The sequence below is a fragment of the Gadus macrocephalus genome, chromosome 22, assembly GCF_031168955.1.
Source record: "Gadus macrocephalus chromosome 22, ASM3116895v1".
Classification (NCBI taxonomy): Eukaryota; Metazoa; Chordata; class Actinopteri; order Gadiformes; family Gadidae; genus Gadus; species Gadus macrocephalus.
The window spans coordinates 4,673,848-4,687,362 of NC_082403.1; the positions used below are offsets into that span (position 1 = coordinate 4,673,848).

The 13,515-nt window shown below is 48.1% G+C and overlaps 1 protein-coding gene across 5 annotated transcripts in view; it reads left to right on the plus strand.

Moving 5' to 3' along the window:
• Positions 1 to 13,515, plus strand: part of atp9b (ATPase phospholipid transporting 9B) — a 51,679-nt gene that overhangs the window by 5,943 nt on the left and 32,221 nt on the right. For all 5 annotated transcript variants that reach the window (XM_060043151.1, XM_060043152.1, XM_060043154.1 and 2 more), the window contains exons 3-10: positions 472 to 622; positions 2,474 to 2,587; positions 3,034 to 3,142; positions 5,038 to 5,096; positions 5,740 to 5,791; positions 7,538 to 7,632; positions 9,587 to 9,667; positions 12,408 to 12,483. In XM_060043151.1, the coding sequence (XP_059899134.1) occupies positions 472 to 622; positions 2,474 to 2,587; positions 3,034 to 3,142; positions 5,038 to 5,096; positions 5,740 to 5,791; positions 7,538 to 7,632; positions 9,587 to 9,667; positions 12,408 to 12,483 (737 nt within the window). The remainder of the gene's footprint in view (positions 1 to 471; positions 623 to 2,473; positions 2,588 to 3,033; positions 3,143 to 5,037; positions 5,097 to 5,739; positions 5,792 to 7,537; positions 7,633 to 9,586; positions 9,668 to 12,407; positions 12,484 to 13,515) is intronic.

Sequence of the window (13,515 nt, forward strand, 5' to 3'; positions counted from 1 at the left end):
ATGGTGGACAGGCAAACCCGTTTCAGAGCTTCACCCCAGGCCTTTTGTGTTCAAGTGCTCTTCCAATTCTTTATTTGTCACACACTTGTTAAGTGCAGCGAACTAAAACCTGGGAAATTTATGGCTGTACAAGGAGAAACAAAATACACTTAAATAAATAGTTAAGAATAAAGAAACATAAACCCTAACATTGTACTTTAATTATACAATTACGTACAATGTCCGTATTTATTTTTAAATGGGCTTTAATTCCCTTTATGGACGGTCAATGACGCACAGCATAGCACTTGAATTGTAGTTGCTCGTCTTAACTGTAAGGACACCTTGCGAGTTTTGAAAGGCGCCCTGAAATAAAATGTGTTACGATTATTACAATTAGAGGTTGGAGTCAAACCTAGGTCACTACTACCGAGTGTGTGTGTGTGCGTACGTAGTGCAACGACCAACGTGTTGTGTTGTGTTGCCTCTCAGCTGCTGTGACTGCCTGGCCCGCACGTGTTGGAGGAAGAAGGAGCTGAAGGCGCGCTCCGTGTGGCTGGGCTGTCCGGAGAAATGCGAGGAGAAGCACCCGCGCAACGCCATCAAGAACCAGAAGTACAACTTCATCACCTTCGTGCCTGGGGTGAGTACACGGAGTAGGAGGAGGAGGAGGAGGAGGAGGAGGAGGGGAGGGAATTAGGGGGAGGAAGGGAAGAGGCAGGGCGGAGGAGGTGTAGGAGGAGGAGGAAGGAAGGGAGGAGGAACGTGGGGGAGAGGAGGAGGAGGAGGAGGAGGAGAAGAAGGGAGAAAGGGAGGATGGAAGCGGAGGAGGAAGGGAAGAGGCAGGGAGAAGGAGGAAGGAAAGGAGGAGGAGGAACAGGGGGGAGAGGAGGAGGAGGAGGAGAAGGGAGAAAGGGGAGGATGGAAGCAAAGGAGGGGAGGGGGGGGGATGAGGAGGAGGAAGGGAAGAGGCAGGGAGGAAGGAGGTGAAGGAGGAGAAGGAGGAAGGAAGGAGGAGGAGGAGGAGGAGGAGGCTACACCTGGTGCTTCTGTTCTTGCCTACAGCTGCACGGCACTCTGTCCAGTTGGTCCCTTAGAAACTTGCTCGTGCAGCAGTTTAAATGTTTTCACTTGTTCCAATATTGATTGTGTCCTTCTATTGTTTTAGGAGTCAACTATCAGCCTCTTTGGATAGTGCCTGCTAAATGACTTCAAATAAATGTTATTGCTCTTGGCTACTTACTCGTGGGCTTAATGCTTTGAGAAAGGTCTTGGTCGGAGGCTCTGGGTAAATGCTCATTGGAGAACTGTGGGGATTTGATGGCTTTGCTGGTCTTCCTGTACCGGCACCAACCAGTCATTACACATATTATCACGTTTGTAGTATAACATGGTCATTCCGTACAGTGACTAGGCAAGGGGTCAACTACCGACAATCAAAGGAAATCACAAAACAGTTGCATGCGCTGTATACAATTAAAATAAATCATGGCAGTTTATCCCTCCCTTCGCAGGCGGAGGATGTTTGACACGGTACCAACAGCTTCCCTCATATCCACCGGGTTCATGCTAATGGATCTCGTCTATACCTCTGGGCCATTACTAGGAAGATGAGCCTTCTCTCTGGGGGAGCCCTCTCAGAGCCGCACGAGTTCCTCATTAGGAAGCAACGGGGACTTCATGATTTAGGAGCGCACAACAGTTTGGCCCGAGCCATAAAATGTCAAGCGTCTGGCCCTTTAGGAGTAGATATCGTCGTCGATAGCGAACAAAACACCTCTTGTTCCTTCGCTCCCCCCCCCCCCCCCCACCCAACCTCCACCTCTCTCTGCTCCACCTTGAATTATTAAATACGCTCAGATTGAGCGTAGCCGCGTGCATCTTTCTCTAAAGGTCGGCGGGTTCATTAACTACAGAGTACCGTCCATCGATCGCCGTGTCCCCCGGTAATCTGTGACTACATGGCGGACCCTCATTATTGCTATCATTATTCAAAATCGCCCCCGGAGATTAATAGCGTGCCCCCGCCCTGCTTAAAGGTTCTGCCCGAGAGGCGAGGTAGTGGCAGGCAGAGAGGGACGACAAAGGAGGGACCCTCACTCTGACACCTCGTCGAAGGCCCCCTTTGTGGGGTCTAAGATGGAGTAGGGGCCCCGACTGACCGCCTGATAAAGACAAACCGATCGCGTCGGTAGAGACGCAGGGCTCGACCCCCCCCCCCCCCCCCCCCCCCCCCCGCTGGTTCACCTTCTGCCCGTGTGTCTCTGAACGGATCGTGGGTTTGGGTCGGCAGTCCGTTTAAGGCACGCGTGTCACTTTGGTTCTGCTGGGTGGAAAATGGTGGATTATCTACCGGCGTTTGACGGGGTGCTTTGAAAGCTGAGAATCAACAAGGCAAACCCCGGAATGGCTTCAGGGTGGAGCAGGGTCACTCCAGGTCAAACGTGACTCCCGCTCCTGTGTAACCGGCCCGTGTTTTCCTTCTCTCATCCAGGTCCTCTACCAGCAGTTCAAGTTCTTCCTCAACCTGTACTTCCTGGTGGTGGCGCTGTCCCAGTTTGTCCCGTCGATGTCCATCGGCTACCTGTACACGTACTGGGCTCCCCTGGTACGCACGTGCATGTTTCTGACGTTCTGTTGTTAAGGAAACCGGCAGACTGGAAAAAACCGCAATATTCTTCAATACAAATATTTTTTTTTCTATGTTTTTATCTTTTTTATGTCTGGTTTTATACTTTATAGTAATAACACTTTCATTCAATTTTATTTATAATATGTTCTGTTTGCTATCATAAAAACATATTTTCGAAGAATTTACACATTACTGCAATTAAATGTGATCTTATTAAAAGTTATTCATTTTATCGCTTATACCTCGAGAAAAAGAGGTGTAGCACACAATATGTAAACACACACGACGTTACTCCCAAACCCTGTGGGACAGTCACCAACAACAGCACCTCGGTCCGACCATGTGCCACCAGTATCAGGTGCATCCAGAAACAAAGTGAAAGTGAAAGGGTGAAAGAAAGTGGTGTCCCCCTGGCCCTGCAGGTGTTCGTGCTGTCGGTCACCATGGTGCGCGAGGCCGTGGACGAGGTGCGGCGCTTCCAGCGGGACAAGGAGATGAACGGCCAGCTCTACGAAAAGCTGACCGTCAGAGGTGAGGGCGCGGCCCGCAGCCACAGCCGGCCCGGCAGGGGGAACCTCTGGGGGGGGGGGGTGGGGGGGGGGGGTCTCGGTGGTGGCTGGCCCCCCGGGGGCCTCTGCCAGCGCTGTCGGTTCTACCCACCTCTGCAGAACTGGAACTTTGCTTTTCGGTGGTGAAGCAGTTCTTGTTTGTGATTGGCCGACCTGGTCTATGCTGCCTCGTTATCCGGTTTATTTTTATGTCTCGTTTGGAAAACGACACGGAGCGGATCGTCTAGAGGTTCGTTCATTGGTTGCCTTGGTACGGAGCGTCATTGTCGGGATATTTGCGATTTTTGAGAATTCGCGGACGTTGTCCGGAATTACGGAACCATGAATGGGAAGCGCCTCTGATGGTCGTTCTCCACAGAGGTAGCACTGACCTCTAATGCACTGCTGGGGGCACTGTTAAAGGATAGACCGCCAGAGCGGGAGAACGGCCTTCCCTCCCTCCCTCCCTCCCTCCCTCCCTCCCTCCCTCCTCCCTCATTCCTCCCTCCTTTCCATCCCTCCCTCCCTCCTCCCTCATTCCTTTCTTACCTCAATCCTCCCTCTTTGCCCTCCCTCCCTCCCTCCCTCCCTCCCTTCCCTTCCTCCCTCCCTCCCTCCCTCCCTCCCTCCCTCCCTTCCCTCCCTCCCTACCTTCCCTTCCTCCCTCCCTCCCTCCCTCCCTTCCCTCCCTCCCTACCTTCCCTCCCTCCCTACCTTCCCTTCCTCCCTCCCTCCCTCCCTCATTCCTCCCTCCCTCCCTCCCTCCTCCCTCATTCCTTCCCCCCTCCCTCCATCCCCCCCCCCCATCTCATGCAATTAAATGATGGCCCTCCACCAGATCAACGCTTGTAACAAAAGGCACTTCTCTCTCTGTAATTGCATTGATTTTTGTTTGTTGTTTTTTTTACCACCCCCCCCTCTTCTTCTTCTTCTTCTTCTTCTTCTTCTTCATCTTCTTCTCCTGTTCGTCTCCAGTTTCTCAAGACTGTCTGATCTGAGCTCGGCCCCCTCTCAGGACGTGTACCAGAGTCCCCCGTGGGATATCTGTGACTGTAGCACGGGCTCGCCACCTCCATACCCCCTCTCCTTTAACTGTGTGTGTGTGTGTGTGTGTGTGTGTGTGTGTGTGTGTGTGTGTGTGTGTGTGTGTGTGTGTGTGTGTGTGTGTGTGTTTCATTGTGTACGTGTGTATGAGGGTTGTGTGTGGCGGGGGTTGCGTGCTTTTGTGTGAGGAGGGTGCGTGTGTGTAAGTGTATGCGTGGTTGTGTGTTTCAGTGTATGTGCATACGTGTGTGTGTGTTTGTGTTTCAGTGTGTACGTAGTTGGCTGTGTGTGCGAGCGTGTTTCAGTGTATGTACGGGGTTGTGTGTTTTGGGGGCCACGCATGTGTGGGGTGTGTGTATGTGTGTTTCAATGTGTGTGAGTGTGTGTGTGTGTGTGAGAGGAGAGCAGAGGGGACATGGAGGGTTATTGAGTGGATATAATTGAGGCTGAACCTCTTGGCTGTTGTGTTTGTCTATCTGTCAGACCTGAGAGCAAAACAAGAGGGTGTGGGGTTCGCGTCCGCAGAGGTAATCAATCTCGCAGAAATGGAAGAAAAAAAAAAAGAAAGAAGGCAGTTGCAATTTTTTTCTGCCTTCTTTTTTAAAGTCGCCTGCATTGTCCTGACCGCCGGGATCAATACGTTGTGTTTTATTCCACTAGTAAAGAGCAACATACACAACACATCTCACGGAGATCGTTGTCTGTCTTTTATGCGACCGGGAGAGTTGTTTGTCGATGGTCGATTGTAATGCGTACATTTTCTCTTTTTCCATTATGCCCTCCCCTCTCCTCCTCCTCCTCCTCCTCCTCCTCCTCCTCCTCCTCCTCTTCCAGGTAAAGTTCAGGTGAAGAGCTCGGACATCCAGGTGGGGGACATGATCATCGTTGAGAAGGTGAGCGTCACATGACATTTAATTGGTGGATGATACCCTAGAGATTTGTATGATGATAAGTCATGTCTGTTGTCCCCGCTGTCAGACATCGTAGACATCACCCAGCCCGGTATAGAGAGCCTGCGATCTATGATCCATTTTCTGGTTAAACAGTCCTACTCGAAACATAAAAATATAGTGCAGTAAAAATATACTATACATACTTCAACAGGGAACTATTTCCGCTTACTCCAGGAATAGCCTGCATTTGTTCATGTATAAATTGATTAATTAATTATTGGTGGTTATTCAGTCGATACTCTTGCGTACCGGTAGGGTCATCACTAAATCACCCCCAGTGCAGGCATCCTCATAATCAGAGCAGAATCTAGTCTGAGCTGTCTAGACTAGTCATCTTTCAGGGCCACCTCAGTGAAATGAGAGTATCGGTTGGCATGGAGTGAGTGGAATAGTTGAATTTCCATGACAACCTGTCGGAACACAGGGTTGAGACGGTGTCCTCTGCTTCTGCTCCCTGGCCAAAGTGTTGGCCTCGTTTAATTATGGAGGCCGGCCTCCGATATAACTGTCTGTCACCTTCTGTCTGCCGTGCTCATCGGTTGATTTCAATGATTTCTCTTATTTTTTTCGTTTTCCGATCTAGAATCAGAGAATTCCCGCCGATATGATCTTCCTGAGAACATCGGAGAAAAACGGTGGGTGCAGAAATGAACTGACGTTACTCATTTTCAAGGGTTTGTAGAGGTTCAGTTTAGTTACTATAAAGTTTAATAAATAGAAATACAAATACCGTTAGAAATGATAACTGTTCTTTCTACGTATGATAATTATTAATCTGTCTATGCCTGTCTTTCCGTGAACATGTTGGTGTTAATGCGTCATTCCTTCCAACAATATAAATAACAGCATGCACAATATTCATGTTCAGCATCTACTATGCAACACAAATTCTGTACTTTTCAATCTGATAATTGTACAAAACCTAATTTACAAAACAACCAATGCCCAACAACCGATTCCATCCACCTTCCTCCCATCAAATGGCCGCACCTTATGATGACATTGTGTGATGCGTACAGCCTCCCCCCCCCCCCCCCCCCCCCCCCACCACTCTATCCTGACTGATGATGACCAGGGGTTAGGGGGGGGGGGGGGATCGATGAGGCTGCCCAGGTTGGGGCTCTCAGCTTGGGGACACCGGGAGGGATGGTTCCCTGCACATCCGTCTCCCATGTGCCAATAGGTCTCACCGTGAGCTGTGGATGTCTTAATGCCACACGCTCACAGACACACACGTACACGCATACACACGTACACACGCAAACACATACACACACGCTCACACACACGTACACACGCACACACATACATACACACATACATGCAAAGATGATACTCAAATATACACACACAGACGTCACACCCACGCGTGCAAGGGCATGCAGACCCACGTACACTGAAATACACATAGACTCACTCACTCACTCACTCACTCACTCACTCACTCACTCACTCACTCACTCACTCACTCACTCACTCACTCACTCACTCACTTTCTCTATCTCTCAAGGGCACGCAAATACACCCACGCAAATACACACAGATTCAGTATCTCACTCACCCTCTCTCTCTCTCTCGCTCCCTCTTTCTCATATGCTCACGCACACGCACACACACACACACACACACACACACACACACACACACACACACACACACACACACACACACACACACACACACACACACACACACACACACACACACACACACACACACACACACAGAGCCCACCCGTACAGTAGTGTCCCTCACACAGCACTGGCTCGTGTCAGCCAGCTGTGTGACGGCAGGATGCAGGGATTAATGTCAACGTCCCAATGCGATAATGTTTTCCCCCCGCACTTAACCCCCGCGGGAGCGTCCTACAGCTACCCTTTCCCACCCTCCCTTTCAAAATGGCCGCTCCTACCCGTCAGCCTCCATATAGAATATTAACCCTATGCAGGTCACCCTTGTCCACTGGGGTCGCCCGCACGTCTCGTGGGTGCCCCCACCCCCCCCTATTCCCTTACAGCAGCGCTTCAGCTGGTGCCAGATCACTACTTATGTCCATTTGATTTTATACACTTGATATGTGTCGTTTTTTTATTTTTGCGTTTGTGTGTGTGGGTGTGTGTATTGTGATGATTCAAGCATAACTTTTTTATAGTTATGCATAAAAAATGCCTTTTCTAATATTTGTTACGTTTACATTTAGTTTCATAATTTTTTTTGGCATATGATAGCTGGTATTATTAGTGGTTATGTGTTAGATGGAGTGACGAGGGATTGTTATGAATAGGTGATTATTATGATTGTGTTGCTATTATGCTCATCATGTACAGCGCTAGTCCTCCATAGGCCTTGACAGTAATCATGTGTCCATGGCGACTCCCCAGGGTCCTGCTTCATCAGGACCGACCAGCTGGACGGAGAGACGGACTGGAAGCTCAAGATAGCGGTCGTCTGCACGCAGAGGTTGGCTGCAGTGGGGGTACGTACAACACACACACACAACAACACACACACACACACACACACACACACACACACACACACACACACACACACACACACACACGACACACACACACACACACACGCATAACAACACACTCAAACCTAACACACACACACACATAACAAACACACAAACATAACAAACACACACAAACATAACACACACACACACAACAACACACACACACAGGAGGACGGTGAACCCACAGCCTTTCTTTAAATGTGGTTATATGTCTTACAAGATCATCAAGATCAACATTGACCATTTTGTCACGGTTAATAAAATCAGACATATTTTGAAACGTTCCACCCTAAACAACCTTTTGGTATAGTCTTTGACGTCGTGGCGAAGGGACACCGGCGGCGAGGTGTGTGTGGGTTTTATGGAGCTCCGTCCTTTCAGCGGTTGATGTTGGTATCAGAGTCCCGGAGAAGGTAATCCTCTTGGACCCGGCGGTTCACTTACACTTAAGGACAAGTCATCTTCGTGGCCGTCATGGAAAGTCCCCGGTGACGACGACGACAGTCGCGAGAATCCTGACCGGCGGTTTGCGTCGTAGCCCGGACCAGATACTGAACACTTGAGATTTCAGTTTGATTTCGTGTCGGTCCGTCTTCCGTACTTAATGTGATCAGACGATTAAACTTTCATCGAGTCATCGAGCCGTAGCGGCCGCGTGTAAGGTTTCTGAAGGAATGCTCGTCTTCCGTTCGGTGTCAAAGGAAAGCCCTTTTGGGTGTCATGTTGGTGGCACGTTATGTCGTGTAAATAAATACAAGAAATAGCAGGCCTCTGCGCGTCCACGCACTGAGCTAAATCTAATCCAGCAGTTTGACCCAGCCGTCGACGCCGAGGCTTCAGCTGTCAGGCCTCCGACGTGAGGGACCGTACTGGGTCACAACTGGGGTCACAACTAAGTGCCACTGTAATCTCTCTGAGGAACAGGATCTCTCCTTCTCACCCAGGTAACACTTATCGACACAAGGCACAACTTTCGGTTATCTTGCCTGAATAACTGACAGTTTGTAGTGAGCTTCCGTGTCATCGAATGCCTAATGGGATGATGTGATTGTTCAAGTGAGACCGAAATGAGGTTTTGATTGAAGGCGGTTTTTAACTTAAATTGCAGTTTTGTATTTTCTGTGTGGCACGCTCTCTTCGTTATGGTCGGAGCCTGTACTCTATCATGTCTTATCTCAACTCTATACTCTGATTCGTCGACTCTTATCTAAACTCTATACTCGAATCTCGCGTCTCTTATCTGGCGTTGAAGCGGTATACATTCCTCATCGGTAATCTATACTCTGTCTTATCCGCGCCCCCTTATCTCATCCTCGAGGCGCTTCAAATGTGCGCTGAGCGTCTTCGATGTCTGTAAATCTACACAACATTGTGACATATCTTAAAGGTATCAGCAGAAGAGTCCTTTGGAGATGCTCTGCTGTTTCAACAGCCAGTATGAATCCCTCAGAACGACCCGCTATCTGTTTCATAATGAATACGTTTACGTTTATTCAGTGCGGCACGCTGGTTTTTTGTCAAAGTCTGAGTGTTTGGTCGTCAAATGAGCGGTCGAACACGGTCAAACGGTTCGACGAAGGCAAGGCAAGGGTCATCTATATGGTTAAGCACACGCATAGTTATGGTTGTGGATGAAAAAGCTAAAGTAGCAAAGATGGTGTTGATATAAAATGTGAAATATGGTGCAAAGAAATGTTTGGTATTTAGTGGGCAGAGAAAAAACACTAGCTATACCGGAGGTCCTGTCAATTCAATGCTTTTACAGAAGAGATAAAAAAAAACATTTATGTCAGATTTCATTTTGAATTCTGCATTGTGTGATTGATCCGTAACCAACACCTAATCTCCTGTCCCGTCTCCTCCATCACCTCTCCACCTCCTCCTCCTCCTCCATCTCCTGCTCCAGGACCTGTTCTCCATCCGGGCCTTCGTGCACGCCCAGAAGCCCCAGCTGGACATCCACAGCTTCGAGGGAAACTTCACCCGGGTACGGGCAAAAGCCCCGCTGACTTGTTTATGAGCCATTAAACAACAAACCCAGATCTTGTGCAGGAATTGGATTGACATGACTTGATGCTTATCTCCATTACCGCGTCCTCTCACTGCAACAAAGGCGACTTGTGTGTGTTTGCGCGTGCACATGTACGCGCGCACGTGTGTGTGTGTGTGTGTTTGTATTACAGCCATGCCTCCTATTACTCCGGGGACCCCCCCCCCCCACCCCCGCCCCCCCCCCCCCCATCCTCCTATTATTTTTTTGCCGCTCTCCCTCTCCGTCCCTTCCGCTGCTCCGTAATGCTTTTTTTTTTTTTTTATTAATAGCAGATTAGTGCAGCGCCCAGGGAGATGACGGGCCGGCACAAAGGAGGCCTTTGTGGTCCGTCTTCACTCTTGGCCACACACCAGGCTTAGTGAACAGGCACTTCCTGCGCTCATTCATCCTCTGCGGCCTTCCTTTGCATAACGTGTGCTTTTAGGCCCAGCAGGATGGAGAGGGAGGGAGGGGGGGAGGGAAAAAAGGTTCCCACAGCAAATGAACTTACCTTTGATAAGGGCTTCCTTTCTCTCGCTCTCACCCTCTCTCTCGCTCTCTCCTCGCTCTCTTTCCTTCCCCTCTCTCTTATTTTCGCTCTCTGTCTCTCGGACTCTCTCCCTTTTTTTTTTTCCCTTTTTTACCTCTTTTTCAATCCCCTCTCCTCTCTTCCTTTCTCCAACTGTGTTTTTCCTCTCTGTCTTACTCTCAATCTACAAATCATTCTCTCTCTTCTCTCAATGCATTTATTCTCTCTCTCTCTCTCTCTCTCTCTCTCTCTCTCTCTCTCTCTCTCTCTCTCACATATACATTATGTTTGTTTGTTCGTTACCAGGGGCACCCCTCGGTTCCCCTGGTAACGACCTGGATGTCCTCGTCAGTCTCGGTAGGCCGTCCTGGGACCTGCCGTACCCTTCACCATCGTCTCACATTGACCCCTTATTGGTGTGCTGGATCTGAACCGGGCATTTCACTTTCTTGGCCACATATTTGTTTCGACCAGATCATGTTGCTGCCGCAGGGATTTTGTAAGCACGTAATTGAAGAACCCATACTCGCCAGCATTAGTAAAAAAAAAAAAAGTACACTTTTTTAGCATCCCTTCTGAAAGCCGCTCCGCTCGTGCAAATTAGTTATTTTTGCTACAATACCTCAAACAAAACAGGAAACGAGGTGTAACTCCTCCCCTTGATGAGTTTGGTTTCCGGCCCAGGCTCTGAGCCATATAACGCACAGAAGTTCTGCTGTAGCATATTGGCACCGCGGTACCCAAGACTAAACCTCCCCTTAATGCTCCTCTCTCTAGTTTGTATTGACAGGATGTGGCTGCTTGGGTATCATAATTATTATATCACGCCGGGAACTTGAGCTGAAACGGGATCTGACGTACTTATCGCTGTTCTCTGCATCTGTGTCTTTAAAAAGAGAGGAGGGATGGAGAGATATGAAATGAGAGGCCCCCCCAGGGACTGTTTAACTCTCTGGCTGGCTCTGGCTCTCTCCCTCTCAGAATCACTTAACGGGGACATCGGAAACAATGGAAGTGAAGGTTAAAGGACGTTTTTTTGCACTGTTGTGACAAAGTCTGTTGTGGCAGCGGTTATGGCTTATGTTGAGCTATTCTTTCAATAATTCTACCAATACCAATACATTTGGTTTGATTCCTTCGATTCAATTAAAATACCTGTAATTAAACTCCAATACCTGTGATTAAATACCTGCAATTCAATGCCAATACCGAAATACTAGACTCATATTAATTTAAAACTTAAACTTCTTTCTAACATGTTGGCTGTATAAAAAAATACAGAATTGATTATTATTGCAACCAAAACAGAATATTGCGGAATGCTCTGTTTCTGTGACTAAACAATGCAAACAATCCTGAACAAATACAAACAAGACTCAACAAATCCAGTCAAACCGGTTGCAGTCAGTTGGTCAACACAGAGCTAACTATAATTATGAATCCATACGACCAGTGACCTTTAGTGTATTAGAAAAATATGGTCAATCAAGGAACCATTAGTGTCTGTGGGTTCACACATGCAGTGTCCTTTATAATGATAGCTTCATATTGTCCTATCCACGGTTTAGTCGCAAGGAATCATGGGAAACAAATCGAACAGGGAGTCCTGTGTCATTTTCACCAGGAAGGTTTTATTGATCGGATATGAGTTGGATATTAATTTTGCCCTGATTGTGTGCCGGCCTTGAGGGCATGCAGCCTACTGTATGTCAAACAAATGTATTGATTGGATAACTGACTAACTGTCATCTGTATCTCCCTGGTTTAACTGCTTTGCGTTGCCATGGTTACCGACGTGTGTGTTTGTGCTTTTTACATGTGATTAGTTTTTTACAATCTTACTGTACTACAGAACATATTTTTTCTAAACAAATGTAATTCATAATAGCAGATTTTATTCATAAGGTGCTTTTCTAAATCCATAATGACACTCTACACCATAAAATGAAGCACAACTAAACACAAATGTTGCTTACATAATACAAGTAAACACATTTTGTGTACAAGTACACAAAAATAACAATAACAAACAAATATCAATTAAAAACTCGCATTGCAGCATTTAAAGGACATCATTCTAGCATTGCAGAATGAGGCAGTGGGAGGTGAAGCCGAGTCAGATGTTGAACTCTTAACGTGTTATCTACCCCCTCCCCCCCCCCTCAGGAGGACTCTGACCCCCAGATCCACGAGAGTCTCAACATAGAGAACACGCTGTGGGCCAGCACCGTGGTGGCCTCTGGTGAGTCTCCTCGGTCCCGACGTGGGCGTGGTGTGGAGCTGTGTGTACGAGGACGTGGTCGGAGATCCGCTGCAACGCTGCTTGAGCGTTCGCCTGTTGAAACAGCGCGGTGTCAACGGACCTCGGTGGAAAACCTTTCGCGGGAAGCGCGGTGTGAATCGCGAAAGACGGTCTGAGTCGGGCCTCAAAACGTCCTCTGTTTTTTAAAACCATAGAAGAAGAGAATAACATCACAGTATTGTTTCTCTGTTCTTATCACTTGGTTTCAAAGCATTTTGGAGCTTAATTTAAGATTTGAGAACTCACTCCCTCAAAGGATCTGTGTTCTTGCGATGAATATGAACAAAAAAACCAAACCTACAATGTCATAACATCCCTTCTCTCTTGTCACAAAGAAAACGAAAAGCTATACTTTGAGGGTTATAATTGGATTGTGGTGATCATAATCGAGGTCTGCATCCATAACCCTTCGCTTCATTTTCCCAGCACATAGACACTTGCGCACGGTGGTCCGAAGCGTCTCTCTGCGGTGAGGCCGCTGACGTAATCCCTCCTCACTTACGCAGAGTGATTTCCCGTAGGAATGTCAGTTGAGAGTGTTTGTCGTTCTCCTGGCGATGGCCGCCATTGATCTGCGGTGGCCCTCTGCTCTCTGGCCTGACCTTGACCACACACACACACACACACACACACACACACACACACACACACACACACACACACACACACACACACACACACACACACACACACACACACACACACACACACACACACACACACACAGTCAAATGCTTACACATACACACACTGTCTCACACACCCATCCACACAAACACACACTGTCTCAAACACCCATCCACACAAACACACACTGTCTCAAACACCCCATCCACACAAACACACACTGTCTCAAACACACACATACTGACATACCATACACACACATCTGCACTCACAGCCACATACTAATACACACAAACATATGCATAGCTCCACACACACACACACACACACACACACACACACACA